At 39.3% G+C, this 20,462-nt stretch overlaps 1 protein-coding gene across 4 annotated transcripts in view; it reads right to left on the bottom strand.

The window, feature by feature from the left end:
* The window catches only part of LOC122562098 (septin-9-like), a 322,559-nt gene that overhangs the window by 150,672 nt on the left and 151,425 nt on the right, over positions 1–20,462 (bottom strand). The window contains exon 1 of one of the 4 annotated variants that reach the window (XM_043714622.1): positions 11,925–12,100. The exons of the other annotated variants lie outside the window; for them this stretch is intronic. Within the exon in view, the coding sequence (XP_043570557.1) occupies positions 11,925–11,979 (55 nt within the window). The 5' untranslated portion in view covers positions 11,980–12,100. Of the gene's footprint in view, positions 1–11,924; positions 12,101–20,462 lie in introns of those variants that run through there. 4 annotated transcript variants of the gene reach the window in all.

The following is a 20,462-nucleotide window of genomic DNA, read 5'->3' as shown; positions in this document are numbered from 1 at the left end:
GTATTATTCAGGATATCCCATCAGGAAAGAAAGATCAGTAAAATCAGTAAACATTCCCCTTGCTTAATCCAGAGGGAGAACACCCTTAAGATTGCCCAACATGAACTATTATACTTCTGGGTGGCCAAATAGCATGCAGAAGGACTAGGATTCACAGATAAGGGAAGGGAATATGCACCTACAGTCATACAAGTCCATGGGAAGGGTATAACATAAGGATTAAAATTACAATCCATCTTGGAATGAGGATTAGACAATAGGGTTAAGCCTAATGTAGAGATGTTGTTAGTTATCTTGGGAGTATGTGATGAGTTAACTTGCTGGTAATCAGAAACCCACAAATTACAAAACCCCCACTGTGTCTCTTTTTTGAATGGGATAATTAGAATGGGGAAAACACAGACGACATCACATGATGGTTATTTTAGAGGTGACTTACTTGGGCAAAATCAGAGGGGGAGAGAGAGAGAGACACAGAGAGAAAAAGGGAGAGAGAGAGGCAGAACTTCTTAGAAGATGCATGGGGTTTGATTTGAAGGGCTAATTCAGTCCTGAATTTATGAATATTCTCCAAAATGAACTATTATACTTCTGGGTGGCCAAATAGCATGCAGAAGGACTAGGATTCACAGATAAGGGAAGGGAATATGCACCTACAGTCATACAAGTCCATGGGAAGGGTATAACATAAGGATTAAAATTACAATCTCAGGCTATTGTCCATACAACTAACTCAACCTAAGTGAAGGGTTGGGACAATAAAAGTTTGAATCGTTGCAAGCGGACTTAGAGGGGTCGGTGTACCAGGTCAGACCCTGGGGTACACAATGAGAATTTGAAGACAAGCAAGAACATTTACTAAAAAATTGCAGCATTAAATTATCTGTTCCCATAATATTCCAAAACCCAATCAGTAACAAGTCTGCCTTTAATGTTATTAGTTCGTCCAAACATCCCTTAATCAGAGTTGCTTTCAAAACAGGTAGGACAAGACTTCTCAACAGAGCATTGGAGTGTGACAACAATATCTTCTACTCTCAGATCACAGACCCTATTGTTGCTGAGGACTTTGTTCATTTAAGGGGAATCCCTCCAGTATTAGCACATCAGAGTGGCCCATGCTACATTGGAATAGACATAAATATCACTAACGAAGCAGACTGAACAAAACTATTAAGTAATCATGAGGGGTAGGGTGTAAGTGAACTTAACCAAAGATCTGGTTAACTGGAGGACTCTGCTAATAATGGAGCTAAAACAGCAAGAACGCAGTATAACTGGTGGGAGGTAGGGAGGATGGTAGCTGCCATTGCATCCATCACAGTCCTGTTGATCAGTCTCCATATTTGCTAGCATGGATTGATGGCATCCTAGGTAGTGCAGATGGTAATTCTGGCCAATAAAGGATAGATTCCAATGGATACCAGGATATAAGTGCTTTTCCCAAGGCTGCATCTGACCGGGGGCAGAATAGAGGTACTAAAGCAAGAATGGGAGGATTAATATTAAAACTGAAGTGCATTACAGTTTTATGGTGTTGCATTTATATTATTTGTTCAAGGTATGATGGGGTACTTGATTTTAAAAAGTTGATTTCGGATGGTCAGAGTATTGAGGACAGGAGTTGGAAGGTCATGTTGCGGCTGTACAGGACATTGGTTAGGCCACTGTTGGAATATTGCGTGCAATTCTGGTCTCCTTCCTATCGGAAAGATGTTGTGAAACTTGAAAGGGTTCAGAAAAGATTTACAAGGATATTGTCAGGATTGGAGGATTTGAGCTATGGAGGGAGGTTGAATAGGCTAGGGCTGTTTTCCCTGGAGCATCAGGGGCTGAGTGGTAACCTTATTGGAGATTTATACAATCATGAGGAACATGGATAGGATAAATAGACAAAGTCTTTTCCCTGATGTGGGGGAGTCCAGAACTAGAGGGCATAGGTTTAGGGTGAGAGGGGAAAGATATAAGAGAGATCTAAGGGGAACTTTTTCACACAGAGGGTGGTACATGTATGGAATGAGCTGCCAGAGGATGTGGTGGAGGCTGGTACAATTGTAACATTTAAAAGGCATCTGGATGGATATATGAATACGAAGGGTTTGGAGGGATATGGGCCGGGTGCTGGCAAGTGGGACTAGATCGGGCTGGGATATCTGGTCAGCATGGACAGGTTGGACCAAAGGGTCTGTTTCTGTGCTGTACATCTCCATGACTCTATAACAGTAATGGCCTAACCGTATTATTCATTCTTCCAGAGCACAGCAAATGAGACAAAAGGGGAAATGAAGGCCAGACAAGTGGGTTGAGTCACCATGGAAACTAGTAGATGCAAGGCTGAAGATAACAGGAGGCTTGAAGGAAGTTCAGGTGAATAAATATGCACTACAAAGTTCATTACTGAGAAATTCTTCAGGTATTAGAAATCTTCTCCCTTGTATAAGCTTGAAGAAAAGCTTTGTTTCCCTGAATCAGCCAGACTTGACTAGCCATTTTTCACCAGGACAGTGGCATCCAGAGAAGAAGGATTCAAATAAAACCAATCATGAAACTCTGCATTTGTGGCTCTTATACCTTTCTAAATATATTCCAAAAATAACTTGCTGCAGTTTTAGCTTAACTCACAAATATTTCATCTGTGTCAACCTAAGCATTTGATTTAATCCATGCTACCCACATACTTTATCACTCACTTTTTATTTGCATTTTTAATGACATTGAAAACTCAGCCCGCTTCCAGTTCCACCAATGGGGATGAAGAATTACCCTGGATGCTACATGTAAATAAGCTCCAAATGTCTTTTCTGTTTCTCATGAATTTTTAAACACATTCCTTTAGTAATTGTCATCATTTCACTCATTAGTTCACAATGCTGCTATTAAATAATATTTACAGCTAGCAAATACATTCTCTAATGAATTGATATCATTGTAAATACTTTTATTTCACTGGAAAATTTACTAACATCACAGGAGGTCAATAAAATGCATTTTGAATAATAGCAAGTGGAGCAGCAGATTTCTCTCTCATATCCTCTAAAGGGATGTGGATGACTATAAAACCATTCCACAAATGCCACCAATTTTGCACAGATAGTTGCAGCAATGACGTAATGAGGGAAATAAAATTATAGAATCTTACACACAAAATAAGTCTATTCAATCCATTCTGTCTGTTCCAGTCCCCTTGGCAGAGAGTTTTGTTGAGGTGGGTAAACTAAAGAGAAACAAGTCAAAGTAATCAATTCCTTAGGAGTCTGAGGGTCATTGCTATGGTCATAGAGTCAGATGTACAGCACAGAAACAGACCAGTCGGTCCAACCTGTCCATGCTGACCAGATATCCCAACCCAATCTAGCCTTATCTGCCAGCACCCGGCCCATATCCCTCCAAACCCTTCCTATTCATATACCCATCCAGATGCCTCCTAAATGTTGCAATTCTACCAGTCTCCACCACTTCCTCTGGCACCTCATTCCATACACGTACCACCCTCTGCATGAAAAAGTTGCCCTTAGATCTCTTTTATATCTTTCCCCTCTCACCCTAAACCTATGCTCTCTAGTTCTGGACTCCCCACCCAGGGAAAAGACTTGGTCTATTTACTCTATCCATGCCCCTCATGATCTTATAAATCTCTGTAAGGTCACCCCTCAACCTCTGATGCTCCAGAGAACACAGCCCCAGCCTGTTCAGCCTCTCCCTATAGCTCAACTCCTCCAACCCTGGCAACATCCTTGTAAATCTTTTCTGAACGCTTTCAAGTTTCACAACATCTTTCTGATAGGAAGGAGACTAGAAATGCACGCAATATTCCAACAGTGGCCTAACCAATGTCCTGTACAGCCGCAACATGACCTCCCAACTCCTGCACTCAATGCTCTGACCAGTATGCCAGACTTCTGAATCAGAGCCTGTAGTATAATCTGCATGGCAAACTTAAGCAAGAACCTGCTCACATCAAAAACAACAGATCTGGAACAGTGGCAAGTGTCCTTCTCTTCTTTTACTCAGCTTATATCAACTTGTTAGATGTCTTTAAGGATACACAGATTTTAAAGTGTCAGGTGGTTAGCAGTAAAACAGCAATATTAGCTATTCTGTTGCCAAAACCATATTAAGACATATCTTGTTTAAGCAACATTCATAGTAGTATCTGGCAGAACAGGAAAGTTCATTTTACATGCCATCAGTATAACCTACAAACCTGATCTCATTTTGATTGGCAAGTACTGGTGGTGATATTGGTAAAAGATTAGTCTCAAGGGAACAGGAAGCATAATGATTAGTAGCAACCAAAAGGATATAATTTATTTCATTCTCAAAGTAATACAATGATATTACTCCCATTTCCTTAAGGAAAGCATCTTTAAAGCAAGCATTTCAGTTTGTAAGAGCAAAATACTGCAGAGATTGGAAATTTGAAATAGAGAGAGAAAGTGCAGAGATATGTGATAAATCTTCCCCTCTCCCAACCCCTAAACCGAAGAAGCACCCGGTTTTATTTTAATCATATAATGAAGCACAGAAAACATCTATTTTGTTTTCCACTGACCACATTAGGTCCATCCACAGTGGATGAGGAATGATACTTCAAGCAATAGTTTTCTTTAAATCATTTTGCTTGATTAGCTTGAGTTTCCAAGAGATTCAAACATTTATGCACTCAACATTTTGAACTTCAATGCCTGACTGCCTTTTCCATAAACAATAATCCCTCTCCCTGTGCACAGACCAGTGTGTCCTATGGAATATTTAATTACAGTCTCTCTCTCTACAACTTTGGTTTCCGAAATGATACTTGCCTATTTTCAGGAAACTAAAATAAATGAAAAACTAATAATCCAGTTCAATGCAATTCATGTCATTGTGTGACATATTTGTAAAATGAATAAAGAGGAATGTCAAACTTTTCGTTTACATAAAGTCCATATTTCATTGCAATGGCTTGTTTTTAAGAGATTTATCCATGTAGGCAGCAGAGACTAGGAAGAACTCTAGAAGTCTCAAATATTTGGCAGAAAAGAATTTGAAAATTTAATCCTTAAATCAGAACTAGCAGAAAAAGTGAAGGTTGCATTTAAAAGAATGTAAACATCTAGGGTCACTTTTTTTCTCTTCTGCCTAAGAAAGATAAAGGAAACGGGTTTACCAACAACCCAGGAGGTCAACTTCATATTCTATAACATCTGTTAGAAATTTTATTTTTCATCAGGTTTATCTGCATGTTACTATCAGACCACCCGACAAGGGTTTGCACTTTGTCCGGTCTCCCTTCTCCCTTTATTTTCCCTCATTGTTGCTGAAAATTTGACCAGAGATTTGAAGGGCAGATAACGGAATTAGAAGAAAAAAAAATCAATGCAGACTAAGCGAACGGGAATGCAAGATAGCTGACAGATGGTACATAACAACAGCACACAGATATGGGTTGTAAAGCTGATTTACTTCTGCTCACTCCAAGTATCCTCTGAATAACCTGAAATGAATAGAAAGTAACGCATGCTTTGTTTGTGCAGTATGTCACATTCTGGCCGTGCTTAGTTCTACGTTAATCGAGTAGTTTTACAGATTAACAAAAAGAACAGATTAAAATCACATTCTTCAGTCCCTGGCTCCTTTATTCAAAATTGTTTAATTTTACCCCAGATTTGAGATTTTCTACTCTTGTTCCTCTCTAAGTGTTACCAACTCTCCTACCTTCCCTAGACCACAAGGGACAGCTAACTCAATCTCAGATCCTTCCTGATGTTAATTAATCAATAGGAGATGAGCAAAATTTCTAACTGTTCCTCCCGAGGTATGTTTCTTGCTCACTTTGTATATGTATTAATACCTAAGCCAAGATCAAAACCTCAGCAAGGTGTCATGGATCACAAGTTTGGTCCTTGGAAGGTAAATTTACAAACAGGGTAAGATAAGCCACAAATAGAAACAACAAACATTATCAAATGAGAATACTGCAATAGACAAATCAAACAAGTGAGCAGACAGATGGAATGCACAATACTTATGTGGAAAAAAGACTGAGGCAAGAAAGAAAGACTACACAGTAAAACATATGTTCACATCTTCAAATCTCCAAGAGACATCAAATAACAAAATAAGTTAATTACAAGGAAGGCCACCATTTCCTTGAGGTAAATGTTGCAGAGAGCTGCCATTTTAAACACTTCTGCATTCAATTTAGAAACAGGTTATGAAAAGAAATTTCAAGTGTTGAAGGCAAATTAAGAGTGGATGAATATTATGAATCTTTTATCCAAGCTAAAACGACTGACCTACCACACACAAAATGCTGCCACCCACATACTCTTTCCATGTTGTTATGCAAATACAACATGTCTACTCTGTAATAACTTTATAATAGCTCTTCAGGGCAAACCCAGGCTTACTTCTGGCTATGCTAAACCATAAATATCTGTGTCCTGCCCATTGTAATAATTTGGATGAGATGTGGTAAGTAAAAGAATTGCAAGAAAGGTACGTTGAGGTAACCTATGTTGACACATGTAACTGCTTTTATTAATCTGGAGTTCCTGTTTGAGATAACTAGCATGCATGATATTGCTAGTTTCATACCAATATGTAACATGATGGTAATACATAGAATAACTACTCACTAATAACTGAAATCAACTGAATGAATTCTTGTACATTTCATCCACAATGCCATGTATAAAAGTAGACCAAATGACAAACTGGATTCCACTACACTAAAAAAAAACTAAGTTGCAAAAGAGTTGCAGTTAAATTTAATCTTAATTTGTACATTATTTATACAAAACGTGAGCACTGATTAGAGGAATTCTTAGCTAGATACTTTGAAGGATAGATACCATACATTTCATCCTCCCATGTAATCCTCCATGAGAACCAAGCCAAACACAGCATTATGACAGTATAGACAACTTTTCTTAAAGATTTATATTCCTATGTACTGAAGTCACAAGAATGAAGTCTAAAACAAGGACCAGGAAATAACTTGTGATACACTGGTTATTCATCCTGCAAGGTTACAACCAGAAATGGGAGGCCGAAGAGCATCATGGTCCATAAACTTTAATTAACGAAATTAAATGTTAATTTAGCAAGGGTGCATTAAAGTCTTAGGACTAACAAAAAAGGTTGTGCTTAGGTATTCATTTTCAAAACTTAATCAATCTTCCCATGTCCTTTGGCAAAGCTTCTGTCTCAGTTTATACTTTCAAATAAGATTTGATTTTAAAAATTGCTTCATTCTTTTGTACATCTTGTTGCAGGACCACTAGCTTTCTTGAGGGCCTTTTCATAGCTAAGATTAGAGCAGAAATTTAGTCACAAATAGATGGAGTGAGTTTAGCAGGTCTACATATCACAACAAACAACATGGTTTGGTTTGTCAACTACAAATTATCCTGCAAATTATTATTACGTCTGTCAGATAGCACACATTGCTCTGATATCTTTGTTCCCATTCTATTCTTTTTGAGAGCTGCTTCAAAACTTGGCACAACTTTCTTATTTTAGAAGTTAACTTTGCTGTCACAGACTGGAACATTCCAATAAATATCTAAGACACATCTTAAAAGCAAAGTAATAATAGATGCAATTAGCTTGAAACGTTCTGATGTTGAAGATGAAACATTTTATAGAACTAGCTTTACTTCAGGATCAAATAAGAAAAGAAAATGCTGGAAACACTTAACATGTCTGGCAACACATCTGTATGCATGCATAAAAGGTGGTGGGGGTGGGAGGTTAGGAAGAGAAACAAATAAACAGGACCTGTAACCTCTCATCAGAAATTTACACACCCAAAACATTAACTTGCTTCTCTCTTCACCAACACCACCAGGTCTGCGGAGTATCTTGACCGTTGTGTCTTTATTTCAGATTTCACATTTAGTCAGTTACGTTAGATGGCTTCATGAAGTAGGGAAACGATGCTGTCAATGGAATTTTTAAAAGGAAGGTGACCAATTGAGCATATTGACACTTTTTGCTGCGAGAAAGGGTCTCAGTTTACATTTCTGTTCAATTTGACACAAAATGAAAATATAGTGGTTGATCTTATTTATAAGATTTAACTTTAGCGCCACCTTTATACATTTAGCCAGCAAACTAACAGTCAGATGTAAACTATTTGCAGGGATTAAACATCAAAATTGCTAGCAGGCCAACTCCAAGAATATCTCGATATTTGCAACTCCCAGCATCCAAAACATGTGCCCAAATGGTCAATGAGGCATGGACAGCTGTGCTCTATTCAAATGCCATTGGAATAATCTAAATAGAACTTGAAACCTGTAATGTCATGAATTAAACTATGTAGTGTTACATCAAGATGTGTACATTGCATTCATGTAGGAGAAAGCCCCCCAGCCCACAAGCCTCATTCCTGATGAAGGGCTTATGCCTGAAACGTAGATTGTCCTGCTCCACAGATGCTGCTTGACCTGCTGTGCTTTTCCAGCATCACACTCTCTCCTCATTGCATTCATGGCTTTTAATGAAAAGGTTTTGAATTTGACATTTTCACCTATTGTGTTCTATATCTGGAAACTCTCTTCAAAATTACCCAACAGTTTCAAATTTTAAAAAAACCTTCAGTTTTCCTTCTGATCATTGTCCATATGCTTTTGCACTATGGCATAATCTTCCCTACAAAGCCCTTGGTTGTTACTTCCAACTTTGTTCAGTGACTTTAAATTAAAATTAAACTCAGTTTAAACATGTGAAATTATCCTGCATGGTGCTTTTTGAATTAGCAGAATCAGCTTTCTGCAATTCCCCACGGTGGCACATTTGCAGAGCTTCAAAAGGAAATAAAGGTTAGGAGTACGGAGTTGAATATTTGTATGAATGGATAGCCTGTAATTATTACAGATTTGAGAGGGCTCCTTTATTTATTGTGTAGGGGGTGGGCTGACGGTATAATTACTTATGGCTAAAGTTCAAATTGACTGTGAGAAGCTTTGACTATGTCTGGCGCAATTACATTTAGCCTTCTGGATAATAGAAGCTGCATCTATAGCTCCATATTGTGAGGTCATAAGAGCGCCTCAGATGTGTTGTCAGGGCTTTCAATGCTTTGGTAATTAGTTCTTTATGTACAGGGGTGGAGCACTTTTTGTTTTTATAGGGGAGGAGACAGAAAGGGAGGTGGCAGAAATAAACTAGTTTACCTTTCATTTGACTCTTCAACTGAATTCAACAACCTGAGATTGAGAAACTGACATGGAAGTAGTGGGCAAAAGTCTAGACTGTTTCCATAGTGTATTCAGCAGCTAGTTAGAATCTCACTAGCTTTTTAGGTTGCAAAGTTAATGCCTTGTTAATGAAATTTTAATTCTGATGACTAATAAGAGGACAAAACCACAACATAGAAGGGGAGAAACAGGGTCTCCTGCCTCATTGGATTGGCGACATGTGCATTTGTGGGCATTTAAATACTTTTACCAGCTTTAGTGAGATGACATGAGTCTGACCACCACCATATTAAAAAAAGTCAACAAAATCCATCTCTGATAGTATTAGCAAGCTGGCTTTATTAACTTTAGGGGAAGCGACTGCCTAGTGGTAGGCTGGACTGTTAACCCAGAGACCCAGGTGATGTTTGAGGAACCTAGGTTCAAATCCCATCCACGGTAAATGGTGGAATTTAAATTCAATAAAAACTTGGAATCAAGAGTCTAATGATGATCATGAAACAACCCATTGCAGATTGTTGGAAAAACCCATCTGGTTCACTAATAAGCTAGGGAAGGAAAGAAGGGCTAATGCCCGAAACGTCGATTCTCCTGTTCCCTAGATGCTGCCTCACCTGCTGCGCTTTTCCAGCAACACATTTCCACCACCTATCACTCCCTGGTTTGGTCTGCATGTGATTCCACACCCACAGCAACATGGTTAATTCTCAACTGCCCTCTGGGCAATTAGGGATGAGCAATTATTGCTGGCCTAGCAAGCGATGCCTTCAAAATTAACAAAAAATTGAGTATGGACAACGTTTGAATTTTGGGTGTTACTAACATGGCTGGCATTTATTTTCATCTCTAGTTGCTCTGAGAATGTGATGTCCTCACGAACTAAGTAGTTTCTTGATAAACGGAATGGCTCGATATTTCAAGTGCAGTTGCATCCATATGCAACAAGAGCCACATATAACCTCAACAGGTAAAGGCAACAACTATCCTTCCCTAACATGCAGTACACCAGTTTTGATGGAACACTGGATGGTCTATGTCAAAATTCTGACCTACAAACCCTGGTGTTATACTCCAGTGATTGAGTAAGTTTTTAACCTACGTCTCCATAAAATTTCAGCTCACTTCCAATTCTTCAATGGTAGGCCAAACAAGTTGCCTGTTCTCCGAATTAGTTGATCTCACCAAATATTCTGCTCACAAATGAGCTCAGACCCACTCAGCTCTGTTCTTCAGAGTGGCCCAGATCACCCAAACATTAAAATAGATAGATTGGAGAGCCAGGTAACTGATAGTGTGCCTATGTAGCATGGAAGAACAAACTAAGTCAAGTACAACATTTGGGGACTCTCTCTATAGATTTGGAAGCTGCTCAGCTCAGTCAGTGACACAGTTAGATTCAGTCACACACCATGACTTGACAGTGTAATCAAGATCAACATGTTATTAAGAAAATAATGCAAAATGCTGCCCAACAGTTGAGATATTAAATCAAGAGTGTGCCAGCCTGATGCCATACATAGCAATTTAAAAGTTAATTATATTGTTACAACTAACAATGAAGAACATACAATTGTATACATATACGCACATAGACTTAGTTTTGAGACAATATTATCTAACCACTCAAGTTGCTAAGTGGCAATTGACAAGTTTCATTTTGAAGGCATACAGCCAACAAACAAGTTGCCTTCGATCATGTCAAGGCCATCAATAGTGAAAATACAGTAACTTATTAAATATTTCAATTGTTTCTTTTGTTCAAGTATAAAGTACAGATTCAGCCTCTGCATCCCTGGCTTTGTAATTTCCTGCTGTTTTACTGTATCAGTGCTTCGCCAGTGTATACTCAAAAGGTCAATGATGACGTATGATCGTTTAAAGTACCTTAGAAGTCTACTTTGTATGTCTCCTGCAACAGAATTAATATGCTAACGGAGCACAATCCATTAACAACGCAGATATAGTTCACCCATCTCTACTTAGTCTAATGTTTTATCATGTTCCCAGCCAGTGTTGATCCCCTGAAACATTTACTCTGGATTACACGATCACAAAGACTTGTAAAATGGTAATATCATTTAACAAAGTTGGACTGCTTTCACGTTTAGTTAAATAAACCAGCTTTGAAACGTATTGGCCTGGAGGATTCCCTACCCTTATTTGCCGAGGGAAATGCAGCCCTTTCAGAATCGGATAACCTCCCTCAAATCTTGCGCTTTCAACTAATTTTGCTGTGTATATTGTAAAGGAAAGGAACTAAAGAGCCACATACAACAATGATGTGTTAACTTAGTATCCTGCGGGAAAGTTGGTGTTTGGACGAAAGACGTCAGAGTAAGAACAGAATACTAAGGAATGACAGGCAAGAATGTTCCTGCAGAGGATGAAATAGCATTTGCCTCCCCATTTAATGCATTTCGCAGAGACCTCAAACTGAGCCTCCAGTTCTAAACAGACTTTGCGTTCTTAGTTTAAATAAGAGATCTACACTTTACAATCGTATTTAACATTACAAACAAAAAGAAATTTCATTTTCTGTTTAAATTCCGATCGTTATTCTACTTAGAAGTAAACAAGCCACAAATTGTCACTGTCAACAATTATATTTACATGAGTTAAACAAAGCACAAAGACATTACATGTCTTTTACTGCCTTGCAAATCACGTCTGCTTTCCGTATGGCCAACGTATAAAGCACAAGGTAACACAGGTATCAATTAGAATAGAGTCACAAACCTTCAAAATCTGATATAATTCCCTCCAACTGGTCATTAACTGATATGTCAGACATCTTCCCAAAATACTTTCCGACCCTGATTCAGTCTCACTCCAGATACAGATCCCAAAAACAAATTGCAATACAATCCCAGCAGCCTTTTTCTTTTGAGCTGAGATAATGTTTTGTCTTCAGTACTTACTAAAATAACTTTTTTGACTTTAGTGGGGGTTGACTGCACTGAACTACGCAAAAGCATGCAGGATGAATGGATGGGACCCACCCTTCTCGCAGATGCGAGCAGAAAGCTGGTCAGGAATTTAACTGGCTCACGGAGACGCCTATCAAAAGGCTGTGAATTGTGGTACATTCACTGAAGCGGAAAGCATCAATAGCAGCTTGGGGGCAGCACTGTTTAGCGGCAGCGGAACAAAATGATTCTTGTATGCTACAAATGTTTTAAATGAGTTTCCAAGTCTCATTTAAAACTGCCGAGCAGAAGTTAGACCTTTAAGAATGTTTCCCTCGTAGCGCAGTTGTATAGTTCTACAATTTCGAATTGTTGAACATTTTTCTTACTATTTAAATTATCCTGAACTATACTTGAACATTATTACAGCCATCACCAGGCTGTAAAACATTCTGACCTCGTAGTTAAAGCTGCAAATTATATTTATCCTAATTAGTCATATCCTATTGGCCTCAAATCATTACCTTCATCAATGACAAACAAGACCGCATCTGTTCCTTCAGATGTTTAACCATCAGTTAAAAGATAGATTTTGTTCCCGTCTGCTTTATAAAACTGCATTGCTAGAATGAAGTTTGAATTGAACCAAATTTATAAACTCATGGAGCAGCCTTTCCCACAAATTGAACACATGCCACAAACAATTATGCAAATTTGCATAAAATACAAAAGGCTGATTATAGTGCATGCTACAGTTTAATCGTATTAATTTAATAATAGCTTGCTCCTATCTGAAATGCTAATGCTATTGCCAATCCTATTAATTCACATAATTCAACTAGGAATCACAAGTTAATTTAAAAACTACCTTTATAAATATAAATCAGCATATTTTTCAGCTTTTAATGTTATTTAAGAATCAGTTTCAACAGAAATATAGCATAATGATTTGTGGATATGGTCTTCTTGAGAAATAATTCCTATTGTTCTGGTCTGCTACATACAACTAGTCATAATGCTGAAACCAATAACATCATGCCTTTTGGACTGATAAGAGTTTTAATGATCAAAACAAAAAAGCAAAAGACATCTGGCAAGAGGCATGGAAAACATAGCAAGCCATGCCAAGCACCTCTTTCCTGAGGACTCCGACTTAATTTTGTGTAAATATTATGCAGCTGTTAAGGTATATCCAAAGTTGGATAAGTGTCTTTCAGCCAAAGTACCTTTTGAGAAGGTTGTACTTGTTGAAATTGGCACTGAAGTTTTCATATTTATTTATTTTTGTTGTGCATTCTTTTCATTTTGTACCTTTATCTTTAAAGTTGGTTGCCTTTTACTTTAAGCTTTCCTGTTGGGAAAAACTTGGTTTCTAGGTTGTTAAAGGGCAATTTCAGAGTGTGGAATATGGTGGTACTAATTGGATCCATTAAAGGTTGTATTTTAGGAAAGAGTGAAAAAAAAAACAAAAGAACATAAAGCTTTTCACAACCTCAGGACATTTCAAAAAGATGCTTCACATTTACTAATACTTTTGGAGTGTTGGGAAAAACAGCAGTCAATTTGCAGACTCTAATTGTTGCCCCAAAATATCAGTGTTGGTTCAGATTTGGGTGTCTTGACTGAGGCTAGAATGTGTTTCCCGAGAAGGTGAGATCACACGGTAAAGCAAGCATAAAATAATTCGATGGGAACAAACAAGCAAATGGGCCAAAATTTCCCTTTTATCGAGTGAGACTCCAGTTCACAATGGAGCAACTCTTCAAATGTCGACTTCACTCTTTATGATTGATGCAACTGAGCTCTTGCATGCCTTCTGAGGGAGTTATGTAGCCAGAGTGGCAGAAGTGTTGCCACTGTAGGGGTTTTCCTGCACTCACACCACTGGCATAATGTTTACAGCCCAGCTGCCCAACTTCAGATGCTACAAGCCCAGAGCTGGCCTTCACATTACTGCATGAGCCTCTACATTTAGCCCAGAGGAAAGGAAAACCCTCTCTCCATTTTGCTGACAGGGACATGGAAGCTGGTGGGCTGTGTGGAGAGAAAAGTGCTCCTTTATCCAACAGACTGCCACAGAAGGTCATACGAGCAGTCCAAACCAGCCTGGACCCAAACTACAATCTTGGTCGGTGCAGCATCCCACGTGAAGCAGGACTTCTGGCATTGAAGAAAGGAAGTTATCTTTAGTACTCTGCAAGGATAAGTGTCACCATCTTCTCTCTTGTGATCTCACCCTTACAGGGGCACTATTACTCTAACTCTGCTACTTCATACACAATTCACCAAGACTTGTGGACTACAACACTCAGTATTAAATGCATCACAGCTACTTAACAGCTCTAATCAATCTCAACCTCCAAAACTATGAACACTACCTGCGCTCTGCATTTTCTACTCAGTCATTAGAGATACCTCGCCACCACCTCCTACTTGTGCATGTCCGCTATTAGCTCTTCTATCCACTTCCATCTTACTCCTATCACAGCTAAAACCAGCCCAAAACCTCCACTTCTCAGCCCCCTGCCAGACCTGTCTGTATTCCTGGACTTCTTCTCCTTGACATACACGTCTGACCACGATACAAAATTGCTTCCAGCGCTCTGGTAGGACCAAAGATCTGACTGACCACGAACAAGCCCCTTGACTGAGGTCATTTACCACATTGGAACCAACGACATAGGAAGGGAAAAGGTTGAGATTCTGAAAGGAGATTATAGAGAGTTAGGCAGAAATTTAAAAAGGATGTCCTCAAGAGTAGTAATATCTGGATTATTCCTGATGCTACGAGCTAGTGAGGGCAGGAATAGGAGGATAGAGCAGATGAATGCATGGCTGAGGAGCTGGTGTATGGGAGAAGGATTCACATTTTTGGATCATTGGAATTTCTTTTGGGGTAGAAGTGACCTGTACAAGAAGGATGGATTGCACCTAAATTGGAAGGGGACTAATATACTGGCAGGGAGATTTGCTAAAGCTGCTCGGGAGGATTTAAACTAGTAAGGTGGGGGGGTGGGACCCAGGGAGATAGTGAGGAAAGAGATCAATCTGAGACTGGTACAGCTGAGAACAGAAGTGAGTCAAACAGTCAGGGCAGGCAGTGACAAAGTAGGACTAATAAATTAAACTGCATTTATTTTAATGCAAGGGGCCTAACAGGGAAGGCAGATGAACTCAGGGCATGGTTAGGAACACGGGACTGGGATATCATAACAATTACAGAAACATGGCTCAGGGATGGGCAGGACTGGCAGCTTAATGTTCCAGGATACAAATGCTACAGGAAGGATAGAAAGGGAGGCAAGAGAGGAAGGGGGGTGACATTTTTGATAAGGGATAGCATTACAGCTGTGCTGAGGGAGGATATACCCGCAAATACATCCAGGGACGTTATTTGGGTGGAACTGAGAAATAAGAAAGGGATGATCACCTTATTGGGATTGTATTATAGACACCCCAATAGTCAGAGGGAAATTGAGAAACAAACTTGCAAGGAGATCTCAGCTATCTGTAAGAAAAATAGGGTGGTTATGGTCAGGGATTTTAATTTTCCAAACATCGACTGGGACTGCCATAGTGTTCACGGTTTAGATGGAGAGAAATTTGTTACGTGTGTACAAGACAATTTTCTGATTCAGTATGTGGATGTACCTACGAGAGAAGGTGCAAAACTTGACCTACTCTTGGGAAATCAGGCAGGGCAGGTGACTGAGGTGTCAGTGGGGGAGCACTTTGGGGTCAGCGACCATGATTCCATTAGACTTAAAATAGTGATGGAAAAGGATAGACCAGATCTAAAAGTTGAAGATCTAAATTGGAGAAAGATCAATTTTGATGATATTAAGCAAGAACTTTCAAAAGCTGATTGGGGGCAGATGTTCACAGGTAAAGCCATGACTGGAAAATGAGAAGCCTTCAGAAATGAGACAACGAGAATCCAGAGAAAGTATATTCCTGTCAGGGTGAAAGGAAAGGCTGGTAGGTATAGGGAATTCTGGATGATTAAAGAAATTGAGGGTTTGGTTAAGAAAAAGAAGGAAGCATATGTAAGGTATAGACGGGATAGATCGAGTGAATCCTTAGAAGAGTATAAAGAAAGTAGGAGTATCCTTAAGAGGGATATCAGGAGGGCAGAAAGGGGACAGGAGATAGATTTGGCAAATAGAATTAAGTAGAATCCAAAGAATTTTTACAAATACATTAAGGACAAAAGGGTATCGAGGGAGAGAATAGGGTCCCTCAAAAATCAGCAAGGCGGCCTTTGTGTGGAGCCCCAGAAAAGAGGAGATACTAAATGAGTATTTTTCATCAGTATTTACCAGGATATGGAAGATGTAGACTGTAGGGAAATAGATGGTGACATCTTGAAAAATGTCCATATTACAGAAGAGGAACTGCTGGATGTCTTGAAACGCATAAAAGTGGATAAATCCCCAGGACCTGATCAGGTGTACCCTAGAACTCTGAGAAGCCAGGGAAGTGATTACTGGGCCTCTTGCTGAGATATTTGTATCATTGATAGTCACAGGTAATGTGCCGGAAAACTGGAGGTTGGCTAACGTGGTGCCACTGTTTAAGAAGGGTGGTAAGGACAAGCCAGGAACTACAGACCAGTGAGCCTGACATCAGTGGTGGGTAAGTTGTTGGAGGGAATCCTGAGGGACAGGATGCACATGTATTTGGAAAGGCAAGGAGTGATTAGGGATAGTCAACATGGCTTTGTGCATGGGAAATCATGTCTCACAAACTTGATGGAGTTTTTTGAGGAAATAACAAAGAGGATTGATGAGGGCAGAGTGGTATATGTGATCTATATGGACTTCAGTAAGGCGTTCGACAAGGTTCCCCATGGGAGACTGATTAGCAAGGTTAGATCTCATGGAATACAGGGAGAACTCGCCATTTGGATACAGAACTGGCTCAAAGGTAGAAGACAGAGGGTGGTGGTGGTGGAGGGTTGTTTTTCAGACTGGAGGCCTGTGACCAGTGGAGTGCCACAAGGATCGGTGCTGGGTCCGCTACTTTATGTCATTTACATAAATGATTTGGATGCGAGCATAAGAGGTACACAGTTAGTAAGTTTGCAGATGACACCAAAATTAGAGATGTAGTGGACAGTGAAAAGGATTACCTTAGATTACAACAGAATCTGGACCAGACGGGCCAATGGGCTGAGAAGTGGCAGATAGAGTTTAATTCAGGTAAATACAAGGTGCTGCATTTTGGGAAAGCAAATCTTAGCAGGACATATACACTTAATGGTAAGGTCCTAGGGAGTGTTGCTGAACAAGGAGACCTTGGAGTGCAGGTTCATAGCTCCTTGAAAGTGGAGTCGCAGATAGATAGGATAGTGAAGAAGGCGTTTGGTATGCTTTCCTTTTTTGTTCAGAGTATTGAGTACAGGAGTTAGGAGGTCACGTTGCAGCTGTACAGGACATTGGTTTGGCTACTGTTGGAATATTGCGTGCAATTCTGGTCTCCTTCCTATCAGAAAGATGTTGTGAAACTTGAAAGGGTTCAGAAAAGATTTACAAGGATGTTGTCAGGGTTGGAGGGAGAGGCTGAAAAGGCTGAGGCTGTTTTCCCTGGAGCGTCGGAGGCTGAGGGGTGACCGTATAGAGGTTTAAAAAATTATGAGGGGCATGGATAGGATAAATAGACAAAGTCTTTTCCCTGGGGTCAGTGAGTCCAGAACTGGAGGGCATAAGTTTAGGATGAAAGGGGAAAGATATAAAAGAGACCTACAGGGCAACTTTTTCACACAGAGGGTGGTAAGTGTATAGAATGAGCTGCCAGGGGATGTGGTGGAGGCTGGTACAATTGCAACATTTAAGAGGCATTTAGATGGGTATATGAATAGGAAAGGTTTGGAGGGATATGGGGCGGATGCTGGCAGGTGGGACTAGATTGGGTTGGGATATCTGGTCGGCATGGACGGGTTGGACCGAAGGGTCTGTTTCCATGCTGTACATCTCTATGACTCTAAATACCATCCGATTTAACATTATTCATATACTTCATTGGTCAACATATAGAACATTATCTCCTGAGCTAAAAGCAATAAATGCTGCTTATTAAAGTAAAAGGTTGATGAAGTGCAATCTCCAGAATATTAAATTGCATAATGTCTGATAATTAAACATTACTGCACTTCTAACCTTTTATAATTACTTTCTACTTTACTATCAAGAGACGAACCTAACCTTGCAGCATACGAACACAACTATCTCTCAGTTAATTGTTCCTCTTTCACAATTTTAACAAGATTAAGAATGTAATTTTATGTCCTACCTAAATTTGTTTGATATTTCCCAGCTGCACGATCCCACAATGCTAATAAATGATTATTGTGTTGTTTTAAATAGGTAATGAAATACTTCCACACTATTCGCAACCATTATCACAGTTAGGCATATTGCAGACAGGAATTGCTTCTGTCAGGAAAGAGAGTTAGGCTTTCTTATTCTGCAATAAACAAAACATCTTACCGGAACTCTATCAACAAACACATCGAGTTAGACTCCATCTCTCCCCTCCCCCACCCCAATCAGAAAAGGAAGAAGTGACTTCTTCACAGGAAATAATGCCACTACAGGAAATGATGCCACCAACCCAAAGAAACCCAAACATATAAATAGAAAGCAAGAATTTTCAGCATTGCTTCGCATGAGGTCCACTGAAGATGTTACCTAGTAAGGTAATGAAACATCTGGAAATTAACCTTTCAGCTCAGTGAGCAAACCTACATCCAAAACCTCAGCCTGAGCTACAAATCTTCTCAAAACACGCTAAAACATCTTATCATTGAACTTCAAATTAACAGTTCCCAATTCACTCTGACACTGTCCAGTGTCAGTTTCTGAATGAGATTGCCAATACTGTAAATGCAATTTAATTGGTAGTAGAAATTGAGATGAATCTGCCCCAAATTTATTTTATTAGAAATGTATCAGACTGGGACCAAGATAATTTGACATTCTTTCCTGAGATTTGGTTAGATCAAAATTCTATACGTTAAATTATTGTACTCGTTTGCTTCCTTTTGTGTGAACTTAAGATGGGGTGGTTGTTAGTTTGTGATCCATTCTGAAATACCTAATGTACATCTCCATGGACAAAAATAATTTCTAGCTAGGATTTAGCCTACAGATATAAGCACTCTCAAGTTTGATGATGGATGGACTATATCTTGGCGCAGGAGGGATTGCATCTTCTAATTAACAGTGAGGAGTAGGCCAGGCTATAAAGTATAAGAGGAGGAATTGCTTGATTTTGTTCCATTATCCTGTTAGATTGTTGCTGATGTCTGCTCCAACCTCAGTGAAAATCTCTTGCCCATACTCAACAAAAACCTAATCCATCAATTTTGTGTTTGGAAATTTAAATTCAACTGAGCTGATACCCATTTCTCAAAGAAAATTGGTATCTACTACATTTTCTGAGGGAAAATGCTCCTGATGCTAACTCTTTAGTGATCAAATTCTGGTTTTGTAAAGCATTTTTAAAAAAAATCTCCCATCAGAATGTTTCATTGTGTAAAAACAGAGCAGAATGGCAATCTGCTCAAGATTGCCATTCCTTGGAAAATCTGGCCAAGTTTTTCAAATGTCAGTAGCTTTTGAATATTCTGAGAACTGATGTTTCGATCAGATTATTTTATGCATTAGCAGCAAGATATGACAGACTTCACTGTCAATTCATATGTTTGTGGAGGGTGAAGATATATTTGGTGATATCATTCTGCTGGATGAGGCCTTTATGGTAGAGGATGATCCTCTGAATGCAGAGATTGGTGCGGTCAAAAGTGAGAAAAAAGGGAACCCCATTATTGTTCTGGCAAGGAGGGAAAAGGGCAATGCCAGACACGTACAAAATAAATTAAATGTAGCTGAGGTCTGATGTCACCCACAGTGAGGGGATTCCTTAGGTGAGGGAAAAGGAGATGTTGGAGGAAACCCCAGTAAAGAGTTGCTCCAGAACAGATGTGATGGAGATCTGGAGTTCCCAGCTTTCTCCCTCCCAGACAGATTCTATGTTTGGTTCTTCTAATCGGAGATCCTTCCTTACTAATGTACAGATCCATCACTTATAAGCAGTGTCACATTACCTCCTTATCCTTTTTGCCATGTTTCCTAAAAGCTGAATATCTTGAACGTTTAATTCTAAGTCTTGGTCATCCTGCAGCCATGTTTCTGTAATGCCAAATTGTTCATAGCCATTTATCTTTTTGTGCCTTCAAATAATCTTTTTGGCACACATTTTGGTAAAGAGCTCTTAATTTTGTTCTCAAGCTTCTCGGCAATATTTCTTCTCTGCAGATTATTTTATAGGAATAGATTACAGAGAACAAATTAAATGAATGGCAATA

This window comes from Chiloscyllium plagiosum, chromosome 24, assembly GCF_004010195.1.
Source record: "Chiloscyllium plagiosum isolate BGI_BamShark_2017 chromosome 24, ASM401019v2, whole genome shotgun sequence".
Lineage (NCBI taxonomy): Eukaryota > Metazoa > Chordata > Chondrichthyes > Orectolobiformes > Hemiscylliidae > Chiloscyllium > Chiloscyllium plagiosum.
The sequence above is the reverse complement of the archived record's forward strand: the minus strand, read 5'-3'. Positions and strand labels throughout refer to the sequence as shown.